This window comes from Bombus impatiens, unplaced genomic scaffold (assembly GCF_000188095.3).
Source record: "Bombus impatiens unplaced genomic scaffold, BIMP_2.2 scf_0672, whole genome shotgun sequence".
In the NCBI taxonomy this organism is placed as follows: Eukaryota; Metazoa; Arthropoda; class Insecta; order Hymenoptera; family Apidae; genus Bombus; species Bombus impatiens.
The window spans coordinates 248,070-268,322 of record NT_177091.1 but is presented as its reverse complement, the minus strand read 5'-3'; the positions used below and the strand labels follow the sequence as shown (position 1 = coordinate 268,322).

At 39.4% G+C, this 20,253-nt stretch overlaps 1 protein-coding gene across 14 annotated transcripts in view; it reads right to left on the bottom strand.

Moving 5' to 3' along the window:
* The window catches only part of LOC100747857 (pleckstrin homology domain-containing family G member 5), an 84,868-nt gene that overhangs the window by 16,473 nt on the left and 48,142 nt on the right, over positions 1-20,253 (bottom strand). For all 14 annotated transcript variants that reach the window (XM_033322822.1, XM_033322824.1, XM_033322823.1 and 11 more), the window contains one exon: positions 3,083-3,328. In XM_033322822.1, coding sequence (XP_033178713.1) covers positions 3,083-3,328 — 246 coding nt within the window. The remainder of the gene's footprint in view (positions 1-3,082; positions 3,329-20,253) is intronic.

Below are 20,253 nucleotides of genomic sequence, written 5' to 3'. Positions count from 1 at the left end.
CATCTCAATATGTCACGTGCAGTTTCTATCGAAAGTTATGGAAGATTTTACTAGGATTACACTTTTTGTCGTCTGTAACTTCGGCAGTTTTCTCTTGAAAGATTTCTTATCCCTTTCGGTAATGAGTTCCGTTGAATAACTTTTACAGGATTCGTTTCCTCTCCGTGTCTCTCGAATAAATTTTGCAAATATCGCAATGAATAGTAAACGTTCCAGTTACCATTAATATCTGACGAAGAATCGGCAGACTGGAAAATAATGCGTAAAAGATTGCGTGATATTAAAAAGTGATTTGTCCGAAGACAAAGTCAAACAAGAACCATTAACACCCTGAAATGTCAGTTTTCAAGGATCCCCTTTACATAGAAATGCCCGTGTCGGTAAAGAAATTCACGAAAACGTATCTGCACCATCAGAGATTCGGACAAGTTTCAAGACGAGCAACGTTTCGAGTGTATTTTCACAGTGGACACCTAGTTTGTCGGTGTCTGTATCTTCGCTGAACGAAATCCTCTGTCCAGAAGGGATTAGAGGGAAAGCACCCTCGGCAGAGACACACCGAGTGGCAGGTGTTTGACGGAGATCGGTCGCTTAGCAATTCAAATGGTAGCTAGCAACGACACGGCCCTGTCTCACTCGTTAGCCGCGATGGAAATAAGACGATAAAATGTCTGGAGAGGCGTTTCGTGAGTCGCGTAATGCCAACGATTACGAGCCATTTACGTTCCCGACGAGTCTCGTTTCGGTCGGCTGGAATTAATTACCAGCTACCCTCCTCTTCGCCACCCTCTCTCTCTGATCCCTTAATTTTTTCTCTCGTATTACTCGAAGGGCAACCAGCGCGTAATTTCATTTACCGGCGTGGAAACTGCCGCCACCCTTGCTTTCAATTTTCTCCTCTGTCCTTTCTACTCGGTCGTGGACCTTCTTTGTCTCGTCTGCCCTTCGATTTTTAAGACTCCTTCGTTTGTTTTCAATTTTCTCTGTCTGGATCTTTAATCCGGAATTCTATCAGACTTGGATACGCAGCGCCGAAGCGATTAATTATGAAACTTAATTATAGAACGCGAGCAAAATCACGGTGCTCGGAATGCTATTTATAGGAAACGATGTATGCTTGGCGGAAGAGATAGAGCGAGGCCGTAAATTAGAGTATTTATCAGTGACGTTCGTTTGTGTCGTATCTCGTGGAAGCACCTTAAATATCAACAGTCATTTGCGAATTGAAATAAGAAATTTCTGTATAATACGAACGCTACAAGGGAAATAGACGATAAGTTACGTTTTACGCGTATTCTCCTAGATTTTCAAACTCGATGTCCAAACTCACTGAAGCCTAAATTTCATACCGAAGAGATGAAAATGGCAGACATACGAAAGAAACGCGCAGGATGCTAACTGCCGTTTCAATTGCTAGAAGCAAAGTGAACGATACTTTTCTCTCTCTTCTCATGCGCTTCTCATTCGCTCAATTAACTTTACGCTGAATGCCTGCATACGAACAATGGTCGCATCGCGTACATACTCTGCAAAAAAACTGTTATGAGAAATTCGGAACTTCGGCGGTTCCGCTGTTAACGTCCGAGCGATTTTACGGCCACGCTGTATCGTTATATTTTAGAGGTCGCGCAATTTGTTCCGCCGTAGAAGCTGCGAAACAAGATTCACTGCGTGCTCGTTACGTTTCTGTCGCAATTTCATTGTCTTTTCGCTACAGTATATCGCGTCAGCGTTTGGTAATTTAAATAGAACGAATCGGTTTCGGCTATTCGAATTGGCAGCGATTGCCACGATCACGAGACGCGTTATTTCGTGTAACAAGATCTTTCGTTATTCCGTTCCCGTTTCAACGACGAGCTGCAGATCTGGTGTAAGCGTTGGCGAGCTCGGCTAAAACCTTCAAGGGATCGAATTTAAGTCCTTTCGGCTTTCTCACGCTTTTCATTCTCCTTTCACGCCGTACGTCGCCATAATAAATCCTCCAACCGCACCAACTTGTTATTTATGTAGTGACTCGCGGTTTCCTTCTCAACGGATTTACCGAAGCAGACGATTCCCCTTTCCTTTCGGCGAAACAAACATAAAACGACGATATTCGTGCTCTCGAGACACGATAAAAGAGGAAGCGAACCAATACCGGGGCTGGTTGGTTCAAAAGATTTTTAGCGAGGTCTGATCTTGTCTATGGTTTACTTCGAATGGACTACTTTGAGCTACAGTAGTACGTGTACTCTTATAGTCAGACAGTAAGATAAATTTCTTCTCTAGCATGTGTACGGAATTGTTTGCTGTTATTGATCGGTCCGGGAAACAACACCGACGGATCGTAAAGGTTACGTAAGCCCGCGATATCCCTAAAATTAGGACACGTTTTAATTGTTATCTCGTAAATTAGGACTACCTTTGACTCGTGTTTCGTATCCGTACTGCCCAGTAATTATCGTTGTTTAATAAACATCCTTCCTCGCAATATTTTCATAACAAAAAGTAGCCATTTAGCTACATGTTTGCGTGTTAAGTAATTAGTGCAAAGTTTAACAACTCTAATTTATTACAAATAAGTACATGACTACGGCATAGACAGCAGTAGGCAAAAAAAAAAGAAAGGATTTAAAATTCTTGCATTAGTCATTTTTTGGTATATCGATAACAATCCTCTATTCTCCAGTTCTCTACTTTCAGTATATAGGGTATTCCATTTACTTTATTTGGCTGAAATATCTTCGTTATTTCAAGTAACAAGAGAAAGAAATTAGCTACGAAAGAAGCAGAGTTCCAGTCTTCCTCAAATTCATCGAATGTTTATTTTAAAATATAAAATAATTGGTTTCTCAAGTGATCCATACGTTTAACTAATTTTAAAATCTTTTCTATGCTACCATCTATGTATTTAAAGAAACCATCGTTACCATATTTCATATATATTGCATATTTTCAAGCCTGCAACTTTTATACGTAACATTCTCGTTTATTATTTGGAACAACGAACGAGATAATAGAAATGAACGCGGCTCTGTGCCGCATCAAATTTTCATTGTTCTCATTGACATTTAACGATTCGTTGTTAAACATGTATACGAACCTGTGACCGAGACAGCTTGTGCCGGGTGCGATTCTGGTGCGCTCCCTCGACGGACGACGCCGTGGGTACGAGAAGACGGGGATTACTTTCGACGTTTTGGGGGTGGTGCTGTAATTGCTGAGGCTGGTAATGGTGGTGAAGATGATGGGGTTGCTGTTGCGAGGGACCACCCCCCAGATGGTGCTCCCCCGTATCCAGCATTTTGCTGCCCAGAGCGTCCAGCTGGGTCAACGACCTCGAACGCACCTGCAATCATACAACGTGACATGATCTTTCCATCACTGTCACCGGAACTCCATCATATTTCATCAAATATTTCAAGCTATTTATCACCAATCGATCCGTTAAAACGTACGAGAAATACAGCATGGAACATGGCTGTTGACTCAGGAGCTACGGCTTGGAAGTAGAACACGAGCGTATTCGATATACTTGCTGTAGAAGTAGAATACGACCGTTTGTGGCCAGGCAAACAGGAACAGGAAGAACAATATTTGGATTGAGGAAATGAAAATTGGGTCGCGTATGGTATGTCGTAGGAGGATCCCGTTGAAAATATCTTAACAAGGTAGCTGTAGTAAGTCGAGGTTGCATACAAATTGTTTAATAATTAAAGGGCTCGCCAAATCCCCGGCAATCTGGTTTAGGGACGTGGCAAAAAATAAATTCGATGTGGGAGAAATTTTCGTGCCGGCTAACTGGGTCACTGTCGATCGATCGGTTTACCAGTATCGATCATCCTTCTCGAGGGCCATCGTTATCTCGATCTAGTCGGAGCATTCTTCCATGCTTTTATCTAACCCTTTTTGTCCGTTTATCCACTCCGGTTAGACCAGTCTCGACGCGCTGACTTCGTTCGATCGACCTGTTTCGTGGAATTACTGTTGATTCCACCTCGTGGAAAATGGCCTCGAGTCGTTCGCCAAGCTCCGTTCTCTCACACCATTCGCGGCGAACCGCGGACGAAGCGATACAGGGAAGATGTTAATGGTTTTGCGGCATAACGATCCGATATTGATTTCATCCACAGGGAAACGCGAGTACTAAGTGCAGCGCGTACCGTTTCTAACTTCGAAATTACGGTTGAAACGATACCGGCGGCGCATGCTGACCGAATACCATTGACGCTCGTCCTAAAATCGAATAGCACGCTTTAAAACGATATCGAGCGTCGAACCATTCTCGCGCTAAGGAAATTGCTGTTATTCTTACTTTATTTTATACTTCATTTTTATGGGAAATCCACTTCCTTTTTTCCGATCATCGAATCTCGTACGAATTGGTACACGAGCTTGCAGTATCGGTAATTCACCCGTTAACTAAACCCAAATAGGGCGAGACAGGATTGTTTGAGTTGGAAGGATATTCAAGCAATTTGGCTTGTAATTTGTCAAATTCGATTGTAAATAATTACTCTTGGTTTATTGGCACAATTTGTAGCGTTTCTAATCGGTCAATTCGATTTGAAGACTATTGAGATATGTATAATTTTGTGTGTGCGCGGCGTCTCGAAAATCAGATGAATGTAACTGTGCCGTTGGCAGTGTGGTATGGAAGATGGTGAGACAAAGAAAGTGCCGAGACGCGTGCAAATGTATATCGACGAAGATCCTGCAAATCGTTTATTAAATAGATCTAAAACTATTTTAATATGAATTCTAACTGTAACCTTAGTGTTCCTTTACTTTTATTTCGGCAATTAAGATCCACAATTTTCAACAAAGACAATTATTTATTATGCACTTTTGCAACAACCTGCTTTCAATCGGACGTCAAATGAGGCAACGAAAGGGAAGATCTGGCATCGGTTGATAGACACAGTGTCATTTTTCAAGAATAAAGGAAGGCTTTATAGATTTCAATAAGGAAGAGATAAAAAATATTCAATATGCATCAAGAATGCACCCTATCTTTCTTTCATGACAAAAACTGAACACTTCAGAAGCTTGGAAAAATGACTTGAAAGAATTTATCGCCGAACTTCATTACTTAATTACATATTAGTTCTATAAAGATACGGTACCTTCAAATTTGTCCAACTCTCTAACATATGTATGTATAATATTAAAAAATTGATCTCAATTTGCAGAGATCTCTATCGCTTCGCAATAAGAGTGCCATCTAAATGGGGGTCGGCAGATTTACGATGTCTCCGGTTAGAATACTCTGCAGATTTCGACTGGGAATTATATATCGTCGAAATTGAATATACGATGCTGTAAATCGAAGTCTACCGAATTCGTTGTGATTTAGATACAGCGATACGAGAGCGACAGTAGTATATGACGTAGTAGGTCAGACGTAAGTAGAGTAGCGTACGTAGGTGTCCGGTTAGGGAAGTGGATCGAGATGATACGTAGTTTGAAGAAGGTATTTCTATCTGTCAAAGGAAGAAAGTATCCAGTCATAAAATTTAAGGAGGGATGGTGTAAGGAAAAATGAAAAATGTATAGCGCGTCGTAGGAGAAGCAACCGGAGGCTGAAGAATAGGGAATAAATAAAAGGTTTCCTTACCAAAGATCGAAAAATAGCAACGGTGGAGAAACGAGTTATGGTTTCGCGCGAGCTTTTCATACGAAACCGGTTGTTAAGGTTTACAACAGTTTTTCAAGAATAAGAAGAACGGTCGCTGTAACTGTAAGTCAGACTTGCAATAAATTAATCGAAGATCACGCTAGCAGTATCGCGTTAGTTACCGTCTACGATAGTGCGATTCTGGATAAATCAAGTCACTGATAAGCCGATGCACGTTTCTCACGGTGAAAAATTTTCGCTCAGCTGTGTTCATATTTTACCATCTTGCATTCATATTACATATATTCCCGGAGCGCGCGTCTCAAAATTTATTCCGGAATATGAAGCATCGCGGTAAAAGAACATAAGAAAGAGCTGGGAAGACTCAATTTCTTTTTCGATATCGTACAGTTCGAAAAGTCAGGTTTCACTTATCGTAGTTTTACTGCTAAATAACAAACATTTTACACGATGTCTTTGCCGCATCTTCTATCAAAGAAGAAGAAGAAGGAGAAGATGACGATGATGATGATGTATAATTAACCAGGCTCACTTATGCACTTGCCGAGTAATATCGAAGTAGGTCGAGTAGCTTCAAAAGGCAGGGTAATCAGGCTGTCCGTCGAAATATCCTTCGACGTTTCGACCCTTCGTCTGATTCGCATCAGGATATTCGACATTCAAATATATTCTTGATGTCTATTCCATGTTCGCTCTACACATGCAAATTAACGTAAGTCACATTCTGGACCGCTGAGTTAATCAACCCTTTGTCAAACTATTCGTGGTCCATGCACGAAACTTTTGCACACTTGTGTTTCCAGTAAACTCTGTATCGCGTGAGTTTCTCAAATTTTTACATCGTAGAAGGAAAGAAAAATAGAAAAAAAGAAAGAAAGGAAAACATGAAGAATATTGCGGTGGTAATAATCTGGACGTATTCTGACGTGAACGTTTCTCAAAGTAACGGACGAGACAAAAGTTACTGCAAGATCCGCAAAGTTACGATGAGCCCATATTACGAAACGTTAGTTGGAGGGTAAAGAACGTAAGGGGAAAATCGGCATTCTGGTCAGACATATATTACAAGCAACGGGACGGGTATTACATCCGCTTGTAACTTGTGACATGTTGCCTCAAAACTTGTTTCAAAGGTTACTTCAAAGTAGCTCCTAGGCACTTTAATAAAAGCGGGAAAAAATATAAAGTTGTCTGGCATAGGATATTTAGAAAAATATTCCAGTGTCAGTGATGTCTTAAAGTAGGTAGCTTCGTATATAGTCTGACGAGCATATATTGGCAAAGTGTTTTATAAGCTCGATGGCAATTCGGTATCGAGCGGGTCCGAAGTGAAAAATAAGATGGTTTACCATGCCTCCTAAGTAAACATCGTTTGCCTGGAAAGTTTGCGAAATAATTCAATAAAGACGCCAATTTTTTGTTTAAACGAGTTTTATTAATTTCATTCGCTGTGCTCGAAAACTTTGTAAAATTAAACATAACTTCAGTTCGTTGCTTCATCGCGGCGAGGATAAAAATTTCACTAAATTAAAACGTCCACTACGTGTCACAAACGGAATAAATCTCGAACATAAAATGGCGGTAGTTTATTAAAATCTGAAAGAAATTTGCTTCATACACGACGGCATAAAGAACACGATTAGTATTTAAAAAATTATTATTCACAGCGCTTTCTCAGCAAATCGCGTATATGCGTATAATGAAAATTTGTTGTCCGTGTTATGAAAAATATTACATTTTTCTTTTCGACTTGTTTACTTACATTTTCCGTTTTCATACTGTCCGCACTTTGCTCTCGTTTACTTGAAAATTGCATTCTCATTTTCCTTTCCTCCAACGTTATTTTTTTTCATACCAGCGATAGCACAAATCATAGTTTGGAATTTCTACGCCTCACAAACATTTTCCTATATTTTTTACGAACCATTCTTCTTTCTGACACTATTCATCGGACAAGTTGCATTAACGTTGAAGCGGAAAAGTAGAGAGAGATGGGAAAAATGGAAAAATAGGTGGACGACTTTTGTGCAGCTTTTTTTTCTAATAGATTACGCACCCGCGTATTGAATCCCGACCTAGTTTCTACATATTGGGCGTCCGTGGAAAAAATATACGGCTCGTTTTTCAAAAGGATCGCTTAACGTTTTTTTTCCCACGTCTCTTTTGTCGCGACTACCAATTTCACATCACTCGTGCGTGTCCCTCGTTGTTTTTCCTGCCACTGCCGTTAATCTTTCACACGTTCAATTTCCGAAACCTATTACATTCGTAGTCATAGGCCAAAGTTTGCTAAACGTTCTGTAATTAATATCGCGGGCACTCTTTGGTAAACGAAACACTAGTGCACTTCATAAATCTCTTTTTAGAAGTAAAAATCGAACAGGGAAGCAGGTTGAGACTTGATGGTTTTTAAAAGACACCCTTTGCGCTGTTACCATTTTTTGGAATACAGCAGTTGTCGTTGAATGGAAAAATATGGATCCGGCCGAAACTTGTCCCGTACATGCAAAATACAGGTTGCTGTATGCAACCAAATGTCGCACAGTGTTTTAAACTACAACTGTCTGTCCACGAAATTGTTGGAATTTCCAGCATTTTGTATCATTTAATTCCTGATCTCTTTTAAAATTTCAAAATCCTTTAAAATGTTATTTATCTATGAAAACTGTTTAAATAGGATAACGCGTTTACTTTTTTCGCATTTGGTTCTTTGATTTCTGTAAAAGATCAAATATTACTTTCTGCGATTTTCTCTACGATTTAATGTTAAAATTCTGCTATTAACTAAAGCAATTATCGTACTTAAACTATATCTGTAAACTATTTATGGACCATACGCAGTAAGAGGGTAAATCTACATAAAAAAAAGTATAGTAACTTGAGTAATTACTCTTCAGAACGTCTTGACTTTTTCACCGGAGGAAGGTCGTTTTAAAACACCGCGCGTCGTCGGGTCGTCGCCTTAGTCGAAGAGAAATGGCTCGAAAACATCCTTCAGCTCCGACCAACCTTGCGAACCGCACAGTCAGTCTCGTCTGCTGCATTTCAAACTTGTTTTTCCAATTCCTGAAATGTTCTCTGTGCGAATCGACGAAAGATCAAGCCATCCTTATTTCGTCTAAACCGCGAAGAGAATTCGGAGAAATGGCGACGCAAATATAACAAACGTTTAAACAATTAATCAGAGAGACGCGACACGGCCACGGCCGACAGTGGCGCGAGGTCGCGAGATTCCATCCCTTTCAGAGCTGTACGCTGCGTATCACTCATCATGCGTGTCATTTTCCACCTGCTCGAAGCGACGCGATACAATTACCACGTCCCCTATCCGCGCAAACAAATGAAACGGCCAGTCATTAGTGGGTAATAAATGACAGAGACCGAAGCGACCCAGAGAATTTCATTACACGGATTCTTGCTCTGACTGTTCCCATTTAGGTTCTCGCGTGAAAATTCACCTCCGTGGATGAAACGGGCGGGACGAGGTGAGATATGGAAAGTCGACGAGTAAAAGTAAATTCCACGAAAGTAGCAGAGATAAAGAATACGAGGCTGGAAAGGAAAAAGCACGCGATGGCGAGCGAACGATGACAGGAACGAACTGGTCTTAGCCGATGGGTAATTTCTAAAAGCGGACGAGCTGAGGAAAAGCAAGAACGAGATGTAATAACAAGATTCAGCGCGAAAGTCAAATCGCTTAGAAATGAATACCGTGTAGCATCTATGCAGTTTCTTCCATTCTTTTCTTTTCTTTTTTTTTTCTTGGCGCGCTGATTTACACTACTTACGGAACAAAAAGACAGGAACCAACGAGTGAATGACGATAATACAGCGATTCTTTTAACATGTAATTGCCAAGAGAAGCGAACGAAGCCAAGAGAAGCGACCGCGATTCAATCAGAAGAGTGAAATGTCTTAGAAAGCACTGTGGTTATCTGTGCAGCTTTCTCTCTTCTTTTTTGTTGCTTATTTATTTATTTATCTCGTGGAACGTCGCCTGGGTCACGTTGTCTATTTATCACAGAACACAAATACAAATTCCATAGCGATTCAGCTGCGAGTTTCGCGCGAAATACATGTGTTCTTGAATGAAATATGATGTATTAGAGTCCCTGTCCTTTTTGACACGCTTTTCACGCAGCACACGTGTAATTTCGGCCGCGATTTCGCTCGAAGTCGTTTGATAACGCATTTTTTCCTTTTAACCCCGCGTCGAATTTATCCCAATCCGAGACCTTCCGCTGATGTACGTACGCATGCGGGAACGCACAGCAGTGGGCGAGAATGTAAAATTGATTAAAATGTATTGGTTTGATGAAATTTGTCCCATTTGATGAGTATCGCCGGGCGAAAATTGAAACGATCCAGCAACCAAGTTTAATATTAATTGCTTGCGTTTTATGGGACTCGTTCTAACCAATTCGCGTAGAAGTTCACGTACGCGTAGTGTGAAATCAGAGTCGCGTAATATATTGAAAACGGCAGTTTAGAAAATGCAAAAGGAAGAACAGAATTTGAGTTTCATTAAAATTCCAGAGGTGTGCAGTGGAATATGTTGCAACAAGATGCGAATAGATGTTTTAGCGAGAAGTATGTATTATAATAAAATTCTCTCCAACGAAAGGAGGGACTTTTATTTCTAGAAATATTACTTATTGTATAATGCACCAGCTGGAATTGCTTTTTCCTCTGTTTTATCACGGCATTGGTTTCATTTTCGCCTTTATTCACGAAACTATTTACGAGACTTAAACTTCAATTAAGTTTCCCTCAAAATTTCTCCGTTTCCTTATGAGCTTGTAATTCTTTTTATTCTTTTAAAGGCAATATATTTTTACTGTCTGTTTCACCTTGAATTAATAGTTTATTACGAACAATGAAAGAACAGATAAACGGAACGAATCTGTTTTGCATGTATATGTATTTAACCATTACGAGGTGCAACGTTGTGTATCTTTCATTTCAAAGACTATATCGTAAAAAAGGCTAAACGAGCTATTGCTAATAAATTTTATCCGTTATTTATTACACTATCGTTAAAAGAAAGTTCATAAATCTATTATTCGCCGCGTATTTAATATTAATATTCACAATAGGTAAAAGTTAGATTGTGTACATTGAAAACTAACTTCACCTTAGACTATGGCTTTGAAACAAATTTGCGCAAAAATACGTAACGTATAACGATATCCACTAGAACAAACCGATGCTATAACAAGTGTAGTTTCAAAACCAATTTAATCCCCTCTAACATACTTTAGCGCATTTTGAAAATTAAAACCCTTAAACATTACCCAAATACTTGATCCGCTATTAACGCTCGTACAGATAGCTTAGCGGCATTTGAAAATCTATTTATTTCTGCATTCAGATTGCGTCGGCTGTTCGGTTAATTCCGCTTTAATTATGATGCTTAAAATACAGCCCGTAATGGTGACTGATCTAATTGGAAAATAACTAGCCGCGAATGTCAGGAATCCTGACATTGCTTCGCTGGGTCTGTCTGCGTCGTTTTCTCGGCACTCGCCAGGGATCACCGAGAACGATTCGATCCCGTCGACAAATAAAATTTCCACGAGCAGAAAGGAAAGGAGAGATCGCAGGGGGAAGCTCGCTTGGATAAATCTGTAAATTTGGCGGCGACAGAGACTACCGTTGCCGATTCCCCCGGAAACGGGGAAACTTGTTACGACGTTCAATGAACGTCTCGACGAATCGTCTCTGTTAAACGCCCGAGGATCCAGATATTACCGGCCACTCGACCTTTGCACAATTTCTCACAGAGGTGCGCGCTTGTAAATCGTTTCTGATTTCCAGCAAAACGAAACTTTCCATTCCACTTTGCCGATAAATGGAAAAATCCGCGACCTGCAGAAGGGATCCCTGAGCTTTCTGCGCGTCATACTACTGTACCTATGTATACCTCCATTTCAAGTTTTTGGAACGTTGGTAGTCGAGGAGCAGCGACATGGGAGAATCGTTATAATGTGTGATTTATCGTTGCAATTTTGTGCACAAAGGTTTATTTAAAACATTAAAAGTGAACAGCAAACGAGATTGAGTATTCAATGCGTCATTTTCTCTTATGGATCCTTTTTGTTCAGTTCATAATGGAACAGTGTTAACGAGAAAAGATGTTTGGTTATATGCAAACTATGCGAAAGGTATGTAACATTAATCATCGAACGTTTTTCCCCACGATCTCGTGGGAGGCGTCCCTCCATCTTTATCAGCATACAATCGCAATTCTGCAAACTTCTCGTTTCATTTCATTGAAAATTTATAATGTTCGCGAAACTCGTTATAATGAAATTTTTGGGGTGAGATTGAAATTTATAAATTTCGGAATTATATTGTTCGTTGATTGCTCGTTTTTCGAGTTATGCCGTGGCATGGGACCAATTTTCACACAACGATGTACACGTAATGAGCGGACGCCGCGATTAAATCTCGAGATTTCTATCGACTGTTAGCTAACGATTTAACGCAAAATTTTCTGGCCAGGCGCCGTACGAATATATTCGTATATGGGCTTAATTGATTGATTGTATAGTGAACGATTAGGTGGTGGCAACGGGGCCAGCTGCTAAATTGACATTTCCTCGATGTCGATGAATGAAAAGCATTGTTTGCCAGCGTAGAACCGTCGGCCGACAGCAACCAGGCCAGTTCGGACTTTTATCGGGGTCATCGGCGCTAATTAAATTACGAAAACTCAGTGAAATTCTCCCCGTTTTAATGCTTGGTCCTCCCTAAATTTCACTGCGAATTCACGTAATCTCCCTTGATAATTTCATTTATCGCGCGATTATTTCGCGATAATGGCTTTTTGATGATTTTATGCCAGGATTAACTTTCGACAACTCGCAGACGAAACTATCGCGATCACGTTGTATTTCATTTCGTCCGAAGCGTTGCTGAATCGTGAATTGAATACTACATCCGTTTGCATGATACTTCCAAGGCTCGTTACACATCCGCTGCACGTAACTTATCGTCCATAAATATTCGATTTTATTATTCACTATATTATACGTATTTTCGATTTTACTATTCACTATATTATACATGTTTGCGATTTTACTATTTACCGTAGTGTATACGTTTACCGTTTAAAAATTATCCCTTCTATTATCGTCGAAAGTTTTCCCATTAGTTTGAAAGTACCTTCTGAACGTAGCTTACGAGTAAAAAATAAAGAAGATCCAAAGACCAAGAGCTCGTCACCTAACAAAATAGATGATCCGATAAGGTTTCGTATTTACAAACTTTATCACCGTCTACTGATATTACAAAATCAATTTTATTGTTCAGAATATAATTTTATGCATAGCTATGCTGATCACGTAGAATGAAACGATCATAGTTCGATTTATCCGTAATTTTGCAATTAAAATACATTTGATCGAGCAGAAACGATTGTCGGGATACTTTCAGAGGGTAGCACACACAGAAGTAAATTCATGTAAATTCGCAATGCTATTAAGTCGACACGCTTTTTTTCGTGGTGCCTCGCCTAAGCCGGATTAAAGTCTATCGTGGCGTTGTACCATGGCGTGAAACACAGCGAATAATTCATCGCACGCGCATCGTGCATTAATTACCCGTGATTACGGAAACAAAGGCTCGCGGAAGCCATCCTTAATCGCGTAGCAGTGTTAACCTCGTTTACGCCGTCGAAGACGCTCGTTCACCGCATCACGATACTCGTTTAAACGATCCAAAGCTTCGAGACTAACTTTTCCCCGTTAACGGTTTCCGCATGTAGAGCGTGAACGCAAAAGTTAAAGCGGAAAGTTGATCGATAATATAGAACGATATAAGGATAGGCACGTAGGCAGCGAGTTCTATCTAGCGTGAGTCGCAACACTAAGCTATCGTGAGCCGACGTGAATCACGATACTAAGTCATCACAGATCACCGTAGATTACTATGCTATTACGTGGTAACACGAGTCACAGGATCGATACGAAGAAATCATCGTTGGAATTAGTACGTGGGTCACGTTATCGAATTAATGTGGAATAATGGCAGATTTTGGTATTGGATCGGCAAAACGATACGTATAATGGAAGAATAATGTTAAAATTTGTCGATGCGAGGCAAATTTTACAAACTAAAATTGTTTCAAATTGGTGTATATCTTTTATATCGCTGTATACCCTTTAGATCGGTGTACTTTATTTTTTGGAGGATGCTCGTTATGTGTGTCACGGTCACGGAATAATTGATCTCTCTGAATAACAACGTACCGAGAAGGGCTTAATTTATGTTGCACAAGCGTCTGATGTTCTTTATTCCTAGGCTGAAAAAAAAAACAAACGGCCATTCCGGGAACATAAAGCTACACGTGTTTCTATAATAATATCGCAGGAATTGATCGTAGAGGATAAATAAATAACTAACTTAAATACTAACGAGTCAAGCGATTCTAATAAATCGAACAGTTCTGAAAACTTTTACGACTCTCAATTTCTCGAAACAATTTACTTAGAACCGTGATACGTTCACCTTCCATCGCTAGCGAATCAAAATGACGAGACAACCATGAGACACTGATATAAACCGCGATCAATCTACATACGTTGCAACTAACCGTCGGAGTTGATACATGCATCGCAATGTTTCAGCCTATGTAGGCCGCTTTGAAGGTTTCACGCACACAACATAATATCAAGCGCAGCCAAATTTCCACGCAACACCGTATATTTCAGTCTATTCTGGTCCAGTGATATAACGCGTATTTATACCGCGCGCGACCAGTGAAAATATAAGAAATTTCTATTACACGACATTATACGAGGAAAGCAAACCAGGGTCCGTTTAGCGAATTTGGATAGTCGAATATGGATTATACCGTTGGGTCATAGTGTGTCGCCACTTGGCTCGATGGGTCATCCGAGTGGACTGTCACAGCTAATATGGATTAGGGTTCTAAGCTTCCGTAGAGAGACGTGGGTCACGAGATTGGATACGTGCGCGTGTCGTGCAAATAGAATAAGCACGTGCGTTGTCAGACCGTAGCGATAAGTGAGCCGCTCGTCCCAACAGCGAAATCTGTATAGGCGCTGTTGAATGCATTAAAAGGAAACCGAGACTATGGCGCAAGGTGCTGATGATATTCATCGGGCTATGCGAAGCGGATAGCGAGAACATCAACAGCGGGAATGGCACCGATAAACAGACAATAATGGAAACTTTACGGCGACAAGAATTTGGCGAAACGACGCGCAACGAACCAGCTCTCTAGCTAATGACCCGCAATGAAGTAAATTCCCCTGTGACTGGAGTGTCATTAACGCTTCTGTCGTTTCGTCTGCGAGAAGTTTACTTTATGAATCGCTCTATACGCTGTCCAACGACAGGGAAAACGATAACGAAGTGTGTCTAACGGGTTTTCTCGTTGATCATAAAACGAAAGAATCTCTCTATCTCTTTATTTTCTTTTTCTTCGCTCGTTACGTCCCTAGTCTCGTTCTTTCGTTGATGTAATCGATGTCGATCGATGATTATACATTTAACGGGAGATTATTAGCCAGAATGATAGTATATCTATACACCGTATCACACGATTGAAGATCAAAGGAAGGAAATATAATATGTACATTTTTCTCATGTTTTTTATTTTAAACGTTACGTTAACTGTTTGATTTTACCAATGTGTAGTCAGATTTCTTCCTCGTTATTTTGCAACATTTTACCTGTATAAGAATTGAAAATCGTAGAATGGTTTCATAAATTATGATACGCGGTGTGCAAAGAAATTAAAGTGAAAGATATGTAGGAAAAAATATACCATGCAAGAAGGAAAACGAGGTTTTATCTCTATAATTAAATCTCAAAATTGTATCATTTTAAGCCTGCAAAGTTTCCACGTGAAATTATATCGGTGATTTGTATCGTTCTGATAATTTCTACTCTTAATTACGGTTAAAATTGTGCCGGCAATAGAGTACTTTGTGGCATGAAATTTAAGCCTTTATCCGTATAATCGATTTCAATCGATAACTATTCATTCGATAGATTATTGGTAAAACGGTATTACTAGGAAACTGATGGCAATGTATCCACAGTACAACCGTGTCATTTAATTACGGCCAAGTTTGCGGTAGTAGAGGAGTATTCTGAAGCTTAAAGTCCTTCGAGTGTAAACGTTCTTCTCTTACCTCTCCTACCACTGTCGTAACGAGTAAACAGCTAATAGTCCTTTCTTACTACGTAATCGCATGTTGATTTATACCACTTATGGAGCGGCGTGGTGACTAGCCAGATCCAACCACCGGGGCACTATAACCAATAACGTGTAACGAGTTTATAAATTCGCCATAATGGTTACTACTGTTCTTGTCAATTAAATTTTACTGTCTTCATTCTCGCCAGCGCAGTTTTTATTCGTTTAACAATTTCGATGTCGATCGTTGTTTCGCTTGTACGTCGTGTTTATCGGAAAACACGTCGCTTGGTTTCTTTGTTTCTTTTCGTGTCACTTAGCAAGAAAAAACAACACGGGACAAAAGAAAAACGGGCCACGCGGAATTGAAGGGCAGTCTCGCGTCATTAACGTTTTGCTGTTTTAACGATAACGGTTGACATTAAGTAGTCACGTGGTATTTTATCGTGCTGCTCTTCCTTCTGCAAGACTTCTATCACTCGCTGACCTGCAAACAACCACTCCGCCGACGCTGCATCCACAGACAATGCCGGGAAAGCACAATGCGGCTTCTCGTGTCGCGCAGAGCAGCCAGACTTCCAAGTTTCTTAGCTCTCCGGTCGTGCCAATTTTGCGGAGAGGCCAGAATTTTCATTAACTTTCACGGAAAATACGGGGCTTCTGTAACTTTCTTCGACTTTTCTTAGAATTCTACTTGTCATCAGACGGCGTATATTTTATGCAAATTGGTATTTTTACGAATATAATTAAAAAGATGGAACTTAAGCAGAAGACTGTCTTATTTATTCGATATTGTGAAAAGTATGCTCTAGATATTTTGTATACTTTCGCGTATTACGAGCTCCCCGTACATCTGTACATTTTTAAATAAATGCATAAAAATCCGTAGTCTACATATCACGCTTCGAACGTTTCAAGAATTCCAAGTTACTCCGTGTTGATCTCAGCATCATGTTCCCAGTGACTTTTCTGCTGATTATTTTTGCAAGAGGGTATGAAGATACAATTACAGGGTCCCGAATGGTTCTACAAGGCACTAGACAGGAATATTACGGAGCTTAAAGAGGCACACCGAGCCAACAATTTGATTAAATCCTAATCTCCTGACAGCTGCTATCGAGATCCGGCAACTTTATGTCGTACGGTAATCTCGGCATTTCGATTATTAATATTTCTAAGTACTATGGAGTGTGTTAATTGTTGTTTTATGTGAAACAATAAAATTGCAACGTGTAAACTCGAGATATATCATTTTGATCGCACGAAGATGCAGAAGAATTATCACATTTTTTTATTTTTCACGGAAAAGCAATTTTAAAATTCAGTACGTTATAATTCTAATAGTATATTTAGTTTCGTGGTATCCAACTAAACGGGATTTGGATGATAGCATTAGGTGCGATAGAATAAAAATCCAATTAAAATACAATACTCTTAACGTAACATTGTTTTATCAAAAAAACAATGTCTTCTATATTGAAAATTTCTGGCTGTTTCTGCTTATCTATTATACTTTACAACTAATTTATTTCAATGCTGTATTTCGTTATTTGACAAATATTCAATATACGCAACCCTCTTGCATGAAATATGAAGCAGCACAATTGATTGCCAGAAACGACAGGAATTTTCCGAACCGCCTAATAATTTGAATAATGATGGATAAATAGGGAAATAATGATCGCAGTTTATTAATGTATGCTTATATTTTCATGTTAATATATCGACTGATTAATTAATTTAAACAAACTCATTATTTACAGTAGAAATATCCCGTCGATAAAATATCGAAGTACAGTCTGTCAGTAAGAGAGATTTTTTAATTTTAATCTGCGTTCGAATTTCTCTGATTACTCCAAGCTATCAGAATAATGATGTATATGCAAATACCGGAGGATTGAGAATTACAGCGGTGTCAGTCAATTTATCGCTACTTTTCGCGAAACAATATTACGAGTTTATTATCATAAAGGGTCCATTATATTTTTCATGCCATTTCAATCATTTCCTCGTTTTCGCTATTAACAATATTTTTTCACTCCTTTGTTATTATATTAGGCAAATGGTGTTTCGCAACTGTGCCGTGGGATTTTACGCATATTCGTAATTTTCAGAATATAATTAAACAAATAGAGTCCCGGTAAAAAATTCTTTTACTACCAATATATCCTTACTGTAGAAATCACTATACTTTGCACACTTTATATATATTTCATATTACGTGCGTTCTGAGCAATTTAAACAATACACTTTTGTCTATTCATAACATACAACGAGTTTAATTATTCTATTGGAACTTCAAGATTGAACCTTAAAAAAACCAGACAATTCGCTTTTTCACAGACCGGAGAGAATCGGACATTACCCGGTCGTGCTTTTATCGCTCAATTGAAGACTCCGAGATAAACGAAGACGTTTTACATTGTCGAAATTACATCTCGACAATTGCGAGCGATACGTGAAGGGATTAGTTAATACAAGGTTGAACCGCAATTGACCGTGGGCATACGATGGGGTGGAAAAGAATATTTTTCATCGTTCCCCACGTTCCATAACCGCCCCTCGTTTATCTTCCGCGCCCTCGAATCGACCAAGATTGGCGCTGAAGGATACGTCAATATAGCGTAATCTGGTTAAACATCCTAAGCCTGAAGAAAAGAAGATGACGAGGACGACAATGGCGCTACATCCCCTTTGTACTTTTTCTTCCTCCCCTTCTCGTCGTTTGCGATATTCGATCGCCACCGAAGCTACGATCGAAAGAGTCGAGAAACCCTCCAGATGACGAATCAATCTTGACTGTGTCTACGCAAATAGTGGCTTGCCTGGCCAGTCGCTTTCGACCGGATGCTATAACCGACTAGAACGAGGGAGGAGATCGAAAAGTCCACCCTCTTCTCTTTCTGGGACAATGGAACGTGGCCATTGAAGGAATCCAGGACACTCCGGGATATTATCGTTTGCAGTTCCTTTGGATCCTATATTTTATATTCTACGTATTTGCTCTTCCGTGGTTTTACTGCTCCAAAGAAACATCTATTTTATTTTGTAAGTTTACAGCCTCTCTATCTCTGTCAGTTGAAACATAAACGTGTATAACCGACATATGATAGCGACGTCTTTGAGAGTGCGGTGTAATAAAAAGGTGAGATACTTTTCTATGAATCATCGAGAGATCAAGAGCCAAGTGTATTTCAGAAGCCAAAGTGATCAGCTTTGATTTTTCTAAATTTTATGATTATTAACAAATCTCTCAAGAAACGATTTGATTCCATGAATTTATTCGTTCAAAACAAATAATCCAAAGCTCCAAGAGTACTCTTAAAGAATTCTAGCGTTCAACTTATTCTTCTTTACTTCTTAACTAGCCGCTCGCTCGCGGTTTCGCCCGCACAGTATTTGAATTTATGTCTACCACCCACTGTTTGAATACCCTTTAGGAGTTGAATGTTGGAAGACGTTTAAACACGTGCCTGTCTATTTTTAATGAGAAATTTGTTTGCCTGATTTCAAATCTCCAGCTTCAATGGGCAAAGAGATACGATCGTCCTTTGAGAAAAACAGCGCGACTTTTTTCCACCCCCGCAAGGGTTGAACTTGGAAAAACGCCCCAACACGTGTTTGTTTATTTTTAATGAGGAGTTTGTTCGCCGAATTTTACGTTCTTAAATTCAACAACTAGTTGAATATAGATGTGATATAAAAAAAGGTTATCCCTTTGTCCCTTTAGGATACGTATTTCCAAAAATCTTTTCTTATAGCATGCTTACGTCGTGAAAGTAATGAATTAGTCACTTTTTTGCAATATATATATAGATTTAAGCAGTTGATCAATTAAAACTTTGAGTGGGCCATTGGAATCTCGATAAACGAGAGTTTTAAGGATTGTTATATCTCATCTGCATCTTATTGTTAAATATTAATTAATACTTTTATTAATACTTTATATTTAACTGATAAAAACCTATCTGGAAGCCAATATCCGTACGTCGTTCTGTAAGAACCGTTAAAAACAAGTATTAATAATAAAGTATTAAGTAAGTGTTAAAAAAGATCGTTTTTTCAGCATTATTAAAAACAAGTATTAAAAAGTGCCTGGAGCACTTTCATAAACGAGAAACATATTGAACATGACAGGTAACGAAGGTTTACGGGGAGTTAAACCTTTTCCGTCGTGCTTACATTAAACATTCAATAATCGTGATCGCCATAAAACGAAGGGAAGGGAAGTAAAGTATCGAGCACGAAGGTTACCCCTGCAAAAGTTTCAAATTTACGAGCTCGTCGTTTCAACGGAAGAGTCGAAAGTTTCACGGCCTAGTAACTTCTCGACAGGATAGCCGGTTCGTTGAGGGAGAAACGGGAAAGTCCAGCTGTGAATGTGACTTAATTATTCCTCCCAAAAGCCTCCCGTTATACGCGACTACGCTGTCCCAAAAAAAAAAAAAAAAAAAAAAAAAAACGT